We start from the raw sequence: 16,126 nt of genomic DNA, 5'->3' as shown, positions 1-16,126 counted from the left end.
GCAAGGGTGGCAGGACCCAAAGTGCCATCTGTTCTTGGCTCGTATAGAGCCCCTGTTCTTTATATTTATTGTAGAATTAGGCAAGGTAAACATTATCGGGAAAGCAAAGGATCAACAGAACAGGTATCTTTCTAATGAAAACACTGCTTCTTAACCCAATATTTAACAATCAAAGACAGCTGGCCCTCGAACAAAATGGGTCTGAACTGTACAGGTCCACTTATATGCAGGTTTTTCAATAAATGTCTGTAACTGTTCAGTCTGCAGCGGGAGTGCACAGATGCAGAAGGCAGGCTGTGTGCCTTGATCTATACTTACTAATGTTTTCTGTACTGGGCTAGAATGGACACCTCAGGAGCTCCTAAGGCTAATTCATCTCTATCACTACAATTACTTCAATAGACCTGGTTCCCCTCACTTCTGCAACAATATGCAGAGTTAACGGCTGAGTTTGCACAATCTACTATTTTACATCAGGAACTTAAGCGTCTGTGGGTTTTGGAATCCACAAGCGGTCCTGAAACCAGTCCCCTGCAGATATCAGAGGTAGTTAAGTTTTGGGGGAGTCAAAACTTATGTGGGATTTTTCGACTGCACAGGGATCAGTGCCCTTGACCCCGTTGTTTAAGAGTCAACCGTGTGTATATATGTTTGGGGACACACTCAGCTTAATATGTTAAATAGCTGCTGTCTTCAATATACAACGGCAGTCTTGAAGATGCAAAAAGTATCTTCAGAAGAGTTTGGGAAGTGATATAGAGCAGGCTATTTAAAATACTGGGTAAGGGCAACAACTGTTTCACACAGACAAGCGCAGGTGGCAAGGCTACGTGCTTCTGATTTTTCAGCCACAATTGTTCAAGAAAGTGGAACTGCCTCCAAATCACTCCTGTCAATACAGAGAACCAATTAAACTCAGGTCCAAATGTCTCAGGTATAAAAATCACGTATCAATAAGCCAGACGGTGAGGGACAAATACCATATGATCTCACCTTTAACTGGAACATGATCAACAGAAGAAAAAAGCAAACAAAATATAACCAGAGACACTGAAGTTAAGAACAATCTAACAATAGCTAGGGGGGAGTGGGGAGGGGACAGTGGGGAGAGGGGATTACAGGAATTACTATAAAGGACACATGGACAAAATCAAGGGGGAGGGTGGAGGTGGGGGAGGGAGGTGGGCTCGGCTGGGGTGGGGTGGAGGGATGGGGAGAAAAGGCATACAACTGTAATGGAGTAACAAAAATTTTTTTTTAAAAAGTCACATATCAGTACTATAATGGACCTGCAAGACAAGACAATTTATATTATTCAACTGGTTGAACTTCTGTAACAGCAGGAAAACATATTTAAAAATATGAGATCTCCGGCTTGTCCCGAGGCAGTTTCTTGTGTAGTTCTCTAATTTTCCCTCTGGAATGCCGTGCATCTGGCTGTGGCACACAGAATCCTTTGTTCCCTAACAAGGCGTCACCCAACAGGGACTCTGCTCCCCAGGTGCAACCGGACACACTGACATCTTATTAAAAATGTCTACTCAAAGCTCACGATTATTGGAAGAACATTACAGACCCAAAATAGAATCTAACCTTTGTGGGGCTGGAGTTCGCCCACATTTACATTAACATTTACATTGAAATGTAAATGTTAAGCCCCACATCTTACATAGATTCACACAAATATCCAATCCATCTAATTTTTCTTTATCAAATTTAAGGCATTATTTCACCCTTTGCCAACATGGCTTATACCATTTCTTGTGTTTTAATTTCTTATTTTTCAAATTATAATTCACAATTAAAATGAAACAGTGGTTTTGCTCAAAATATTTGGGACTGACAAAGTCAGCTTATAGGGAAAAGTGACTCTGAGTTCATATATCAGTTTACCACTCTCAAGCCCTTTTAACAGAACAGATTCCGAGTATAATCAGATGACTGTTCATATTTTGCATCCAGAGAAACGCCATCACTTTCTCAGTTATAACAGTTTCATTGATTTGAAACAGGATTTGGTTTTATTCAACACTTCTATTTTGTGAGTGACAAAGCACTACTGGAAAGACCAAAGGCAATCAGATACATCACCCTCTACTCAGCAACTGCAGAGTACGTATTCTTACTGGTGTGCATGGGACATACACCACGGTAGGACATGTGCTGGGCCATGAAATAAGGTTTAACAAATTTGAAAGACTGACAGTATGTTCTTCGACCACAGTGGAATTATAAATCAGTAAAATATTTTTTAAGATCTCCAACTATGTGTAAATTACACACTTCTAAATAACCCGCGGGTTAAAGAAGAAAAAGACATGTATTAGAAAGTATTCTAACAAAATAATGATGAAAACTACAACCTAAAATCTATAGGATACAAGTAAAGAACCCCTTAGAGAGAAATCTGTAACTTCGTATTAGAAAAGAAGATTTAAAACTCCTCTAAGTTTCCTTCAGACAAGTACAAGTACAGATTAATGCCAAAGTAATTATAAAGAATAAAAATAAGTCAATTAAAAGAAAACACAATAAATATAGAAAATTAACAAAGCCTAAAGTCCTTAGTTCTTTTTCTAAAGGGTTTGGTTACTCCTTTAATTTCCATATAAATTTTAAAATCTTTTCAATTTCTACAATAAAGCCTGCTGAGATATTTTAATGGTAACAGCTTTCTTGATATATAATTCATTTACTATTCACCCATTTAAAATGTACAATTAAACAGGCTTTAGTGTAGTCACACAGCTGTGTAATCAACACCACAAATCAATTTCAGAACATTTTCATCACTCCCCCGCACCCTCCAAACTATACCTTAGCAGCCACTCCCCATTTTCTACCAGCCCCCAGCCCTAGGCAACCACTGATCCGCTTAGCTCTCTGTAGAGCTGCCTATCCTGGACAGTCCATTCAATGGAATCACACAATCTACGATCTATGTTGTACTGTGTATCAGTACTTCATTCCTTTTGATGACTGTTTTTCCAGACTTATAATAAAGCTACAGTAATCAAGATAGTGCAGCATTAGCATAAATACAGAAGCGTCTAGAAATAATCCACAATCCACCCCGCATGCCCCCCCAACATACTTGGTCAGGTCATTTTTAACGAAGGTGACAGTATAATTCAACAGAAGAAAGGGTAGTCTTTTAAGAAATGATTCTAGAGCACTGGGATACCCATATGTGATTTAAAAAATAAACAAAACAAAAAAATCTTAACCATAAGAAAAATGAAAAAGTATACTTAACTGAGATTAAACATTTCTGATCTTCAAAAAAATCATTAAAAGGATAGAGTCTGAGAAAATATTTATATCCAGATATAAAGAAGAAAAACAAAAAACACAGATTTGAGGTTTCACAACACACCTAAATGACTACATGAACAGATGCTATCACCATTCACCAGGAAAACACATAATGATAATACTTCAAACCTATTAGAACTAAAATGTTGTTCTACACCAACAGCAGCACAAGTTGGTAAAAATGTGGAGCAAATTAAACCAAAGTGGGAGCATAATATGACAAACTGTTTTTTAAAAAGCTTGGCAGTTTTTATAGTTGAACATGTACTTAGCAATTGATCCAGCAATTCAAGAGGATGAAAACATATGCCCACCAAAACTCTAGGAACATTTAGGACAGTTCTGGTCGCACTAGCTAAAAATTGGAAACATGCAAATGGTTTTTAACTGGTGAATAAACAAATTGTGGTACATGAGGTCTGTCTGGAAAAAGTCCAGCCATTGTTAATATAACAAGAATGGTTTGCTCAGGTTTGCGTGACATCCATGTACCCTGGCAGCCATGGAGAGTGTACTAGAATGTGCATGTGTGAATGATGACGACCTCAATGTACTAGTCAGGGGGGTAGCAGACACCATTGAGTGAGCACGTGTACTGTGTGGCCGTCACATTCAAAATAACTGAGCCAGCAGAGCAACGAATCTGCACCAAATTTTGCATTAAGCTTGAACATCCCTCCATGGAAACTCCTGGGATGATTCAGAAGACCGCAGCTCTGGGCAGCTGGTGATTGGCAGCTTTGTCACAGCGAGCCCACTCGTGCAACACGTCTCGTGCAGAGTTTTCTGGTGAAACATCAAATCACCCAGGTGACAAGACAGCCCAGCCCAGACTTGGCACCATGAGACTTCTGGGTTTTCCCAAAACTAAAATCACTTTGAATGGGAAGAAATTTCAGACTGAAATTGAAATTTCAATTTCCTGAAATTTCAGGAAAACACAACAGGGCAGCTGATGGCGATTGGGAGAACTGTGTGAGGTCCCAAGGTGCCAACTTTGAAGGGGACTGAGGTGTCATTGTCCCCTGTACAATGCGTCTTTATCTTCTTCAATAAATGCCTCTATTTTTAATATTACATAGCTGGACACATTCTGGACAGGCCTCGTACAAAGCACTTAGCAATAAGAAGCTATAAACTACTGTTAGATGCAACACAGATAAATCTCAAAACATACTAATCAAGAGCCAGATGTAAAAAACATACTGTGTGGTCCCATTTACATTAACTTCCAGAATAGACAAACCTATAGTGACATAAAGCAGATCACTGGTTGCCTAAGGAAGAAAAGAGGGGTAATTAACTTTAAAGGGGCATGAGAGAATTTTTTGGAGTGATGGAAATGCTCTAAATCTTGATTGGCATAGTAGTTACTTACACAAGTACGCATTTTGCTGAAACTCAGTGATTACATAACTTAAACGTATGCATTTTACTTATGTAAAGTAACCTCCATGAAGTCGATTTTTGAAAATTAGAGAATTCTAATTAGCACATCAAACATACTGTATACTGTTAAAACATGTGGGTAATGGTTAAGTCCATGCTTTAAAAATATGTATAATTGGTACTTTCTAGACTTCACTCAATTTGGGATAAATAATTCAAAATAAAGTAGGTTAAAAAATTCCATGGGAGCACTGCTAGAGACCACTAAACAAAAGAAAGTTGCTCGACATGTTCTGGAATGGTATATGGCCCCGGGCAGGATACGGAATCCTTGAGAAGAAGAACAGCCTACCTAAAAAGTGTGTGTATTCAAAAACAGAAAATAAAGCTGAACAAGTAGAACAGAGTTCACTGGTCCTTAAGGTGCATCCCTTCCCCTGAACAACCATGGTTATTTCTTGTTTACCAAAGTGGTTACTGGCCACTAAGTTTCACCGAGTATTAACCTTGTTTTCCTTATTATATGTTGCGATCCTCCTCAAGAACAGCAAGCGACCACGTCTTCTATGTCTTTTATACCATCCCAAGGGCTAAGGACAACAGATACTCTGACTTCACTTATTTGCGAACTTGTAATTGTGTTGCAAAGAATAAAAAGGGGGTGAAACACTAGTGTAACCAGCTAGCCTATCTGGCCTAAACATTATGTTCAACATGTGGGATATGAAAGCACCTGATGTCTACAGCCTGAGCCACTGAAAAATACTACCTCCCCACATGCACAGTTTGAGTAGGAAATGTAAGTAGAGCTAGAGTGAAAAAAGATAGCCTGAGGCGGAAGAAGGAGAGTTAGTGGCTGTGTAGACAGTCAAGAATCAAAGGAAAGGTGTGCTGTTGTGTTTGGAATGACTTTTAAAGAGATTTAGAGGCACAACAGATGAGATGAGCCCTGAGTGATTCCTCTTAAATAGAAATGTTTATAAAATCAGCAAAACCCAGGGAAGAGTATTTGTTACTTTGACATAGCAATTCGCATAAACTTTCATTTCTCACATTTAAATAAAAAGCCAATGCTTTCTGATTATCAGTACATTCTCACTGGATCATACTTAATAATGGCTAGTATAATATGGACGTCAATCATGTCCAGCATCTAAAATATTTTTAAAAGTTTTCCATTTCAGATCATGTGACAAAATCAAAGGAAGGAGACAAACAGAACATAAAATTTCAATGAGAAAAAAAGAGAAAAACAAAAGCACTCAATGTTGGCTCCATGTATATGCAGAATGTCTCTACAGAGCACAGAGGGCCACCCTAAGAATTCGAAGATTCCTTTATTTGGGGGCGTGGGGGGTGTCACATAATCTCTGCTGGAAATAACACACACACATTTTACAAATATTAAAGAAATGGTAAGGACTGCCAAAGCTACCATACGTTTGGGGTCACAATAGGGAACATGCAGGGAACAACAAAAGTTGCCTTCTTTGGAGAACTGCCACCGTCCGGCCAGAGGCAACTGGCAACCAAGGCAGTTTTGGGGAAAGTGATATGCGGAATAACAACCAGTTTGAAAGCTCAAGCTGATGTAGCTTTTCAGCATTGTGACAGAGTAGGCCATGACTGTTCCACGTTCATTTTCAATGGAATAGTAAAACAGTGTAATAACTCTACCTTTGGATTCTTGCCCTCTTTCGCCAATAATGCCCGAAGCCTTTCTTGTGAAGGGGGTGCAATAAAAATAATATATGGTTTCAAGTCTGAATTCCGGAGAGTCTTCAATGACTGAAAAGAAAAGATATTTTGGATCTTTAAAAAATTTTCATCACTTAGCTACTTCCCAATTATCTTCCTGCATTATCTTTCTGTATAAGTGCAATATAATAATGCCATTACAAAAATTACCTACGAGTGTTTCCAAACATCTTTGTAACAAAAAAGTCACAATATTTTAAGATCCTACCATTCACTGTAAAAATATATTGTGTACTTATAAAATCACACACAAACACACACGATACTGGTTCGCTCATTTTATGTAACGAAATATAAGTGAACGACAATGGAAGATTACAACCATGTGATGCTGAAATGCCCTGCACAGAAGTCACAAGCAGATTTTAATAACTACATCAAAAATCCATTGTAGAGGAATTAGAAACGAGCAGTCACCTTATAATATGCCAGGGTCTAAATCCAAGCACAATCAGAGAGAAAAACCTCACATACACATATGGGGGCCGGGCGGGGGGGGGGGGGGGGGAAGTCTGGAAAAGTCCATCCAAGAAAAAGCAGACTCAGTTTGAAAGAGGAGGTTGTGGTTTTCACCTCTCTCTGCCACCGTATGACAGTGTGTCCGTAACTGAAGGGCTCTATCACAACGGGAACTGCAGGGACATGCTCCCTAGTTTTAAATCTAAAAACATTGTTAAGACAATATGCTTAATTTCCCTATGTTCTTTAGTACAACTGCTAGCCTACATAATATAAGAATTCTGAAGGAATTTAGTAAATACATTTATACTTCTCTTACATGTTTACAACTGAAATAAGAGAGACTAAACTTTTTACCCACTAAAAATAAAGAAAACCTAATTACTATTTCAAGAGAGCCGGTGTAGAGTCAACTCCCCTCCTTGTACATGTATTTAACGACCACTGCTTAGGTTTCCTGAGCTGACCTAGGCGGCAGATTCTGCCACATTAAGGAATGTTTTATGCTGAAGCTGCCTGATCTAGAAAAACTTTCCCACAACAAACACAATCTTAAAAATCCCAAATTTCTAAAATTATTTTTTAATGGAAATCAAAGCAATTAATTATTTTTAAGTTTTTGCTTAGTCTGCAAAATAACAGAAATCAATGGAAGTTTCATTATTTAATACAACTAAGCATCTATTATGATACTTGCTAATACTTGAACGATGGTACTTAAAACCACAAATATGTATGACCTCTATTCTAATATTTTTCATATAAGAATCAGGAAAGGGAAATTCTTTTATAACCGCTAAAATCCTTAAAGTACTACCAGTATTACAGTTACTGTATTTTATGTTTTAGGACATATGTTCGTGAATATATGTAGGTATATATTTTACTTTCTGAGGAAACTGAGATTTAGCAATCTGTCTGATTTCTCACAGGGAAACAGTGGGAAAAGCTATGTAAGAACTTAATTAGGTCCTATGGACCAAAATACAATCGCCCTAAATTACTGCGCAAAAAATGCCCTCAAGTTCAATACCCTAAACCAAAAGAGCTTTACCTGTGTACGTAGACTTAGAAGACATATTTTCCCAGAGTTGATCACTTGACGTACAGAATCTATGCTGGTTCCGTACAAATTTTTCTCAAATTCGCCATGCTCAATGAACTTTCCAGCTGCTATGTCTGCCTCGAATGCTTGCCGAGAAACAAAGTGGTAATCTCTACCAGCTACTTCGTGGTCTCGCCTGCTGCGAGTTGTATCTAAGCAAATAAAATTAGATAAAAATAATTGGCATAGATCAGGGTAAGGGTGGGGCATCATCTTGTTAATCAAAAAAAGATTTTATTGTATGATATAGAAGACAAATAATTGAGAAAATGTTAAGAGCTCATGTGTTTAACACTGGTTTAATTTCTAGATTGAGAAATATGTTAATATATTATTAATAGTTACATTTATAACTTTGTTACATTTTAAGTTACTGCATCTTACATTTAAAACACTACTACTCACCTTTCCAGAAGTTTATTTCCATAAGATTAGGTACTATATAAGGTACCCTATAATTTTTAAACAGAATTTTTGTGTTCAGAGATTATGTCTAAATTTCTATCTTCTGCATCAGTTTAAAAAAACAGAAGGTGACTTCTTATTGAACAGGGAACCATAAGAAGTACAAAATAAAATTCACTTAGAAAGTAATTAGTACCATATTCTTAGGAAAAGTAGAAATTTCCCAAGAAGATTTGGTTAAAACAAGATTCCTCTTTTCGGGGCAACACTGTTTTGATGAAATAGACAAAAAATTCCCCCACACAGTCAGGTTCTAAGGGGGTGAAGTGAAAAGCACAGGAAAATGGGAAAACATCCAAACTTACGAGGAACTGCTGATGCAAAGCGGTCTTTCTCTTTGTTCATGAGCCTCTGACGCAATTCATTCTGGCCACAGTTCTGTGGACCAATCAAAATGATAGGTCTTTTCCTATTTGCTGGCTGATGATAAAGTGACATTTCCTCATAAGTTAAGATTTCTTCATTGTCATAGTCTTTAAAAAAAGAAAAAGTTAAGACCTTCAGACAGAATTAGTGCTATGTAATAAACATATATCCATAGGTCTTCCAAAATAATTGGAAAGAGCACAATTTATTAAAAACGCTAACTTTTTGGATCAAGATACCAAGAGCATCTTCCCAGTCATTATATCCTTTCCAGGACACTATGAAAATACATCAGACCATATATTAATTGTTGTAGAAATGTTTATTGCTTTTCTTGTTTCATACTGTGTTTCTGAATGTTTAATACAATAGAACTACACTGATTCTTATGTAAAATAGGTAATTTGCAGCCAACATTTTGACAGAGGGTGGGGCACCAGGGGATAAACTAATGAGAATAGTATCTACCATTCTTGTCAAACGGGGATACTAACACTTTATTACTTAGAGGGTTGGTTTAAGGACTAGACATAACGCATATGCTGAGCATGATACCCAGCACAAACATTCACAAGCAGTGGCTATGACTAGCGGCATCAGAGAATGCTGGAATACTTTTCTGTGATTTTAGAACTTGAAAACAGGTTGTTGTCTGTGCCGTTTAAATTTCCTGCATTTATATTTACTTTATCCTGGAATACCTGAGGTCACGATTCAAAAGGAGCTATAAATTACAATAGGTGGGGTAACACTCCTGAAGCCCGTAAGTCAGATGAAATCAGAGCTGGTAAGTGGTTAGAACAAAGGCCCACAGTAGCAGCCTGCCACCTTCTATGTGAATTCATCTGACTGAGAAAGTGCCAATGTGTGGTCGGTCAGACCCTCTCAGCTCTAAGTTCCGTGGGGGCAGGGGAACATCTTAGTCTCATGAGTGCTCAGCACAGAGCACAGAGCAGGAACACAAACTGTATTTGTTTAAACTTCAGCTCAACCATATCTTAGCTGTAAGAACCCAAGCAGGGCACTTCAACGTCCGAATTTGAATTTACCAATCTGGAACCTCACGGAATTTACTGTGAGAACTAAATGGATGAAGGTATCTAAAGCATATACAGTTAGCCCCCTAGAATAAAAGTTATTATAAAAAGTTATCATTAATAAAAATACTATGATGACACCATTATGAACAGAAATGTAATTCTTTCCCTTCCCAAAACGCTTTTTACTCTGCAAAATTGGAGTTCCTTCTTCCAACGTGCATAATCAGACTGCGGCAGCACTGTGACTTCCAGGCCTAGTTCACAACCTGTAGACTTCAGATTTGCAAGTGTTCTAGCATGTAATAGGTATTAGAGCTAAAAAGATTAATTTTAGTATGTTTGAAATGATGAAAAAAAGATATTAGTCACCTGCATACAGAAAAAAGGTTTAAAAATTCAATAAGTCTTCTTAGTTTCATATCAATTGCCATTAAGGATGTTTATTTTGGAAAAAAAAAATTTTATTAAAATAGAATCTCAGATTTAGTTTTATATGGAGTTTTTCAATGATCTATAACATTTTATTTTCATTGCTTTAATTTATGCTGCCTAAAAAATATTTCAAGGTATTGCGAGAATAAGCCTTATAAATTGTTTAAGAAGTTAAAGATTGCCTTGACTTTATTACCTGCCTTGTTTCCAACATGCACCAAAGCAGAGGTAATGAAGTCTGATGCCCAAAAGGACCAATGAAGAAGGTAATGAAAAAAGTCAGTCAGGTTTGGTTTATAAAAAATTGGATGCTGTAGAAACTGTTGAACTAAGACAGCAGGTACCCAATGTAAACCCGGTAGCCACTACTCAGGTCCTGCAGAATGTTGTCACTTGGGAACATGAGCCACGTGCCATGAGAGCTTCTGATGCAGAGAACTACTGGGCTCTGCTGTGTGCCTGCCCCTCCAGCAAGCGGCAGGCTCTGTGGAGTGAACGGGCTGCCTCGGTGACAGGAGTTGTTATGGACAAAATAGTCACTGTTCACGTAAAATACAGCTGTACTGTTAGAATTTGTTAGAAGCTTGTATTAATTTCACAAATAGAGAGTTTAAGTAGGAAAGAAGAGGAATTTCAAGTCAGTTTCCTCAAAATTAAAGAAGTGTCAATATAACACTATATATGTTAATTGTCCTTTAATTTTTATACCAGTTTTTCTTAGAATTCAAAACACTGCATTACTCACAGGATTCCAAAAGAAAATCATTTTTGCTAAATTACTTTCTTAACCCCTTGTGTCATACTAAGAGGCAAAACAGGACTAAAAACTACCTAAAACTATCAATTTAATTTCTTTGAAGAGCTAAATATTGGGCCTCTTTCAGATATAAATCCAGCCACCTCTGAGAGTGGAACTTACCGTCATTTTTATTGGCATTATATAAAACCTTTTTCCTCTTCTTTTTATTCTTCTTTGCACACCACAGCTTTCCTGTTGAATAATCATAAACATAACTAAATATGGTATTTGTTTCCTTGAATAAAGCTACATATTTCAAATTGAAGAACTCAGTTTTTCAATCGAAGAAGCTACAGGTTTCTTTTTTTAATTGAATTTATTGGGGTGACACTGTTTGCAAAACCACACAGGTTTCAAGTGCACAGCTCAATAAATTACCCGCACACTGCACTGTGTGCCTATCGCCCCGCGCATAATCTACTTCCGTCCCCACTCCGCCCCCCTGTGCCCCCCTCCACCTAGCCCCCACCCCACTTTTCCCTCTGGCTATCATCACACTGTTGTCTGTGTCTATGTGTTATGTATATACGTTTTTTTAAATCCTCACTGGAGGACAAACTTACTGATTTTAGAGGGGAAGGAAGTGGGAGAGAGAGAGAGAAACACTGATCTGTGGCCTCTTCTATGTACGCGCCCCAACCAGGGACTGAACCCATAACCAAGGCATGTGCCCTGACTGGGAATCAAACTGTGACCTTCTGGTTTATAGGGTGACGCACCAACCAAGCCACACCAGTCAGGGCTGCATGTAAGTTTTCTGGCTAATCCATTCACCTTCTTTCATCCAGTCCTCCAAGCCCCTCCTCTCTACAGCTGTCAGTCTGTTCCATTTATCTCTGCCTCCGTTTCTGTTTCATTCATTAGTTTATTTGGTTCATTAGTTTTTAGTTTAAATTTATAAACACTTATTACATTGTTCATAGAAAAACTTTTTTCAGGGAAGTATTTATAATTTTCCATTAATCTCACATTATATAGACCAACCACCTTTAATATTTAAACCTCGCCCTTTCTTTACAGTTCTAAGATAACCAGTTTTGCCTCGCACATCACTCCTGCCGTGAACACATCTTTCTGGACAGTTCTGGTATGTAAATGTGAATGTGGTTCCAGATGAAGACCCAAGAAACCTCTCACTAATGTCAGACAGAAATTTCCAACCTGATTTTTCTGGCTCCTTATCTTCTTCTATGGTTTGCTTCATGGCTTCCCTTTGCTGCTGAAAGCTTTTCCCTTAACAGAAAAAAAGAAAAAGAATAAAATATTTAAGACAAAGAATAGAAGTTAAAAAAAAAAACAAACTAGGAAAAACACCAGAAGTAACTAGTCATTAATATTCCCTTCTAATTCCTTCTGCCACCTAAGAGTGTGTCAGCTGTGATTTTAAGCTTCCAAATGTTTAAAGTAGTAAGTTTTAACCTCACTCTCAACCAATCCTAAGGCATGTATTACTAGAATATATCACATATTAGAAAAGATCAACAATAAACTCTAGTGTTAGAAAATTTAATCGTTCAATTTTTACAAAGCATTACTAAGTGGAAAGCACTACGCTGGATCTTACAACAGTTCTGATCATTTAGAATGATCTGAGATCGAGCGAATTCATTCTACAAGTTAACTTTCCAAAATAATATGTAAACATTCATCACTTTTTGACTCCAAGACACCACTAAACATATTCCCTTGCATTTATTATTCTCTGTGGCTCTTTTACTTTGTTGCATGTATGTATGTGTATGTTTTAATGATTTTTTTGTTGTCACCTTTCCTACTGACACAGATAAATGAAAAAACACAGTTTTTCCGTTCAGGTTTAAGCTTTTAATATAGGAGGCTTTCAAGGTTTCTGACCTTCATCTTCTTTTAGACACCTATCTTAAAACTAAATGTATTTTTTCTGAAGGCTAAAAATAGTTTTACCTAGAAAATTCTAGGTTGAAGTTCTACCTTTTTTTTTTTTTTTAAGATTTTATTCATTTTTAGAGAAAGGAGAAGAGAGGGAGGGAAACATCAATATGTGGTTGCCTCTCACATGCCCTCCTCTGGGGACCTGGCCTGCAACCCAGGCATGTGTCCTAGCCTGGGAATCGAACTGGTGACCCTTTGGTTCACAGGCTGGCACTCAATCCAGTGAGCCACACCAGCCGGGGCTGAAGTTCTAGTTTTTAATTTAATTTTTATATCTAATTCTAGGCAATGTCCATCCATGGTGGAATAATCTATAAAATGTAGTGTATTTCATAAAAGCGTGAGCAAAAACACTGAGTTGGACACACAAGCAGCCTTAAAGGAAACCGCGTTTTCTGCAGGAGCTGTGCAGGCTGCACCCCAGCGAAACCAGTCACTACAACTAGAGGGAAAATTTTAAGAGCGTTAATATTTAAAAATGAGTACTTGTCTTTAACAGACTAAAAAATAAGGAAGAAAATAATTTCAATCATTTATATATTAAAATGTTTAAAAACATTACAGTGTCATACGTCTAGGGCATATTTCTACAGTGTGCACACGTAACTTTTTGAAACAGGGGCAGACACTAATGGGACATAATGGGACACTATGGCCTCTTAAAAACCCTTCTAACAGAAAACCATTATCATGCTCAAACTCTGGAGGGTCTATTTACTATGTCCTATAAAAAGACTTGCAAATGATATCACTGAAGTCTCCTTGACTGATCTATATATGAGTACTTTCAGAAAGTCAATGCAATCAACCTGTCAATAAACACCAGCTCTAAATATTTATGGGCTAAGGCTGGCATGGTGAGAAGATACCGAACTGGTATCTGGCAGAAGCACTGAGCAGAGAACCATGGCGGCTGCTCAGTGCTCCAGGACTCCGGAGGCATGTCCTGCAACTGCTGCTGGGAAGGGTCAAGGGTGGAGCATCGCCCTCTACACTTGACATAAGGAGCTCATTCCTCCTTTCTGGAAATATGACCAAGTATACGCAAGATCTGTTTCCAGCTTTTGGATTTAAAAAGATGACTTCTGGTTTTCTGTAACCTCAAGGACAAATGTAAATATTATATTACATCATAATTTCATCCTAAAGCCCAACAAATTGGTCAAAATTATATTCAAGATACTTCTGCTACGGCTATAACAGAAAAACCCAACTACATGAAAAGTAATTACATCATTTTTATTATTATTATTTTGATTTTATTTACTTATTTTTAGAGAGACGGGGAGGAAGAGAGAGAGAAACATCAACGTGCGAGAGATACATCAATCAGTTGCCTCTCTCTCACACACCCCCAACTGGAGACCCGGCCTGCAACCCAGGCATGTGCCCTGATGGGGAATTGAACCAGCGACCCCTGAGCTCACAGGCCAGCACTCAATCCACTAAGCCACATCAGCCAGGGCTAATTACATCATTTTAAAAAGGGATGAAAAAGTTAGTTTCCTCTATGAAGGTTTGTTTTGTAAATTTTTTTTAACTATGTACTTTCTACTATATTGTCCTTACCTGGAACAAGCCCAGCTAGAGGCTGATTATCCTCATCTCCTTCCCTGTAGGCTTGCCACCAATTTGGATCTTCTTGACTGATCACATGAAGTATATCGCCTTTTTGAAATGACAGACCTAACTCTCGGCATGGAACATAAGGGTCATCTGAAGGGTCATAGTCAAAATGAGCTTTTACATGGATCTAAAAGATAAAATGGGTAAAATGGAAAAAAAATGATGAAATGGGAACACAAAATATTGAGCATAAATGTAATTAAAGTGTTACATTGTTTCATTAGTACAAAGAAATTAAGAGTTGAAAGAAGGGAGGTTTAGTTAAATGACAGTATTTGGGGGGCAATATTTTTCTCAGGCTCCTCTGTTTTCTTCAATTAAGTTCATCTCTCTGTTGATTGCAAACATGTGTAAGAGTATGCAAAACACAATACGTCAGCCACTAACAAGCTGAGGTACTAAAGAGCTTCCAAGGCTTAACAGAAGCAGAAGGAATGTAATAAAGACACCCCCACCCCCACCATTCCTGACCTGTAAAAACAGTAACTCTGCAATGCCCCCCTCAGGTATCTCACACCAGTAAAATGAACCTCTTCATCTTTCTCCCCAAATCCGTTTTGCTCCAGATTTCCTTTTGCTGCTTTATAAGCAGCACCACGATCCACCCACTTGCTCAAGCATCCTTGCTTCCTCCCTTTCCTTTACTCTCCATTTTCATTACAAGGTCCTGTCATCTTTACTTCCAAAACACTGCCTGATTCATTTTCTCCACTGCAACTGCTATCATCAAAATTTAAGCCATTATCATACTTCATAATAACTTCAGCGACGGTTTCCTAAATCCCCTTGCTTCTTTTTTTTTTTTTTTTTTTTTAATTGTTCAAGTACCCTTGTCTCCATTCTGGCCCCCCCCCCTCCACCACTTTCCCCTGCCCCACCCTCGATCCTACCCATCCCCTTTGGCTTTGTCCATGTGTTCTTTATACATGTTCCTTGACGACTCTTACTCTTATTGGCTGTACTGACCCAATTTCTACACAGAAGCCAGAGTGTTTTTTCAAATACAAATCAGATCATTTACTGTATTTAAAATCCAAACTTCCTGCCATGGCCAAGGAGACCTACTTGACCTGGCCTTACCTACCTCTCTAGCGGCATCTCTCAGGATCCCCTCCCTAGCTTTCTACGCTCCCGCTTTGCTCCATGCCCTCAGGCTGTCCCAGCACAGTTGTTCAGAAATTACACCTGAACGCTCTGCTGGCAATTAACAGGCCTGGTCATCCATCCCGCAGGTCTCAGCTACATGTTGCCTTCTCCAAGAGACCTTTCTGGACCATCCCTCTTCTTTTTATTCTCAATGTTCATTTGCTGCTTATTCCTACCTCATCACTTACTGCAAGCTATAATAATTTTCTGTCATGTTCATTATTATAAACTCAGTGCTTAGCACAGTGCCTCGTACACAGAGACCCAACAGATATTCATTGTAAGGAAAAGAATTACTTGGGATCCCTAAGAAAA

General features: G+C 38.1%; 1 protein-coding gene and 1 non-coding gene across 6 annotated transcripts in view; both read right to left on the bottom strand.

The window, feature by feature from the left end:
• PALS1 (protein associated with LIN7 1, MAGUK p55 family member) overlaps positions 1 to 16,126 on the bottom strand; it is a 75,191-nt gene that overhangs the window by 3,354 nt on the left and 55,711 nt on the right. For all 5 annotated transcript variants that reach the window (XM_024568368.2, XM_053928814.1, XM_053928813.2 and 2 more), the window contains 6 exons: positions 14,609 to 14,792; positions 12,290 to 12,361; positions 11,249 to 11,320; positions 8,797 to 8,964; positions 7,976 to 8,178; positions 6,382 to 6,492 (listed from right to left, as the gene is read on the bottom strand). In XM_024568368.2, coding sequence (XP_024424136.1) covers positions 6,382 to 6,492; positions 7,976 to 8,178; positions 8,797 to 8,964; positions 11,249 to 11,320; positions 12,290 to 12,361; positions 14,609 to 14,792 — 810 coding nt within the window. The remainder of the gene's footprint in view (positions 1 to 6,381; positions 6,493 to 7,975; positions 8,179 to 8,796; positions 8,965 to 11,248; positions 11,321 to 12,289; positions 12,362 to 14,608; positions 14,793 to 16,126) is intronic.
• Positions 326 to 457, bottom strand: LOC112312068 (small nucleolar RNA SNORA66). Its single transcript, XR_002975522.2, has one exon. It is a non-coding gene; the product is annotated as a small nucleolar RNA SNORA66 (small nucleolar RNA).

The sequence above is a fragment of the Desmodus rotundus genome, chromosome 7 (genome assembly GCF_022682495.2).
Source record: "Desmodus rotundus isolate HL8 chromosome 7, HLdesRot8A.1, whole genome shotgun sequence".
NCBI lineage: Eukaryota > Metazoa > Chordata > Mammalia > Chiroptera > Phyllostomidae > Desmodus > Desmodus rotundus.
The sequence above is the reverse complement of the archived record's forward strand: the minus strand, read 5'-3'. Positions and strand labels throughout refer to the sequence as shown.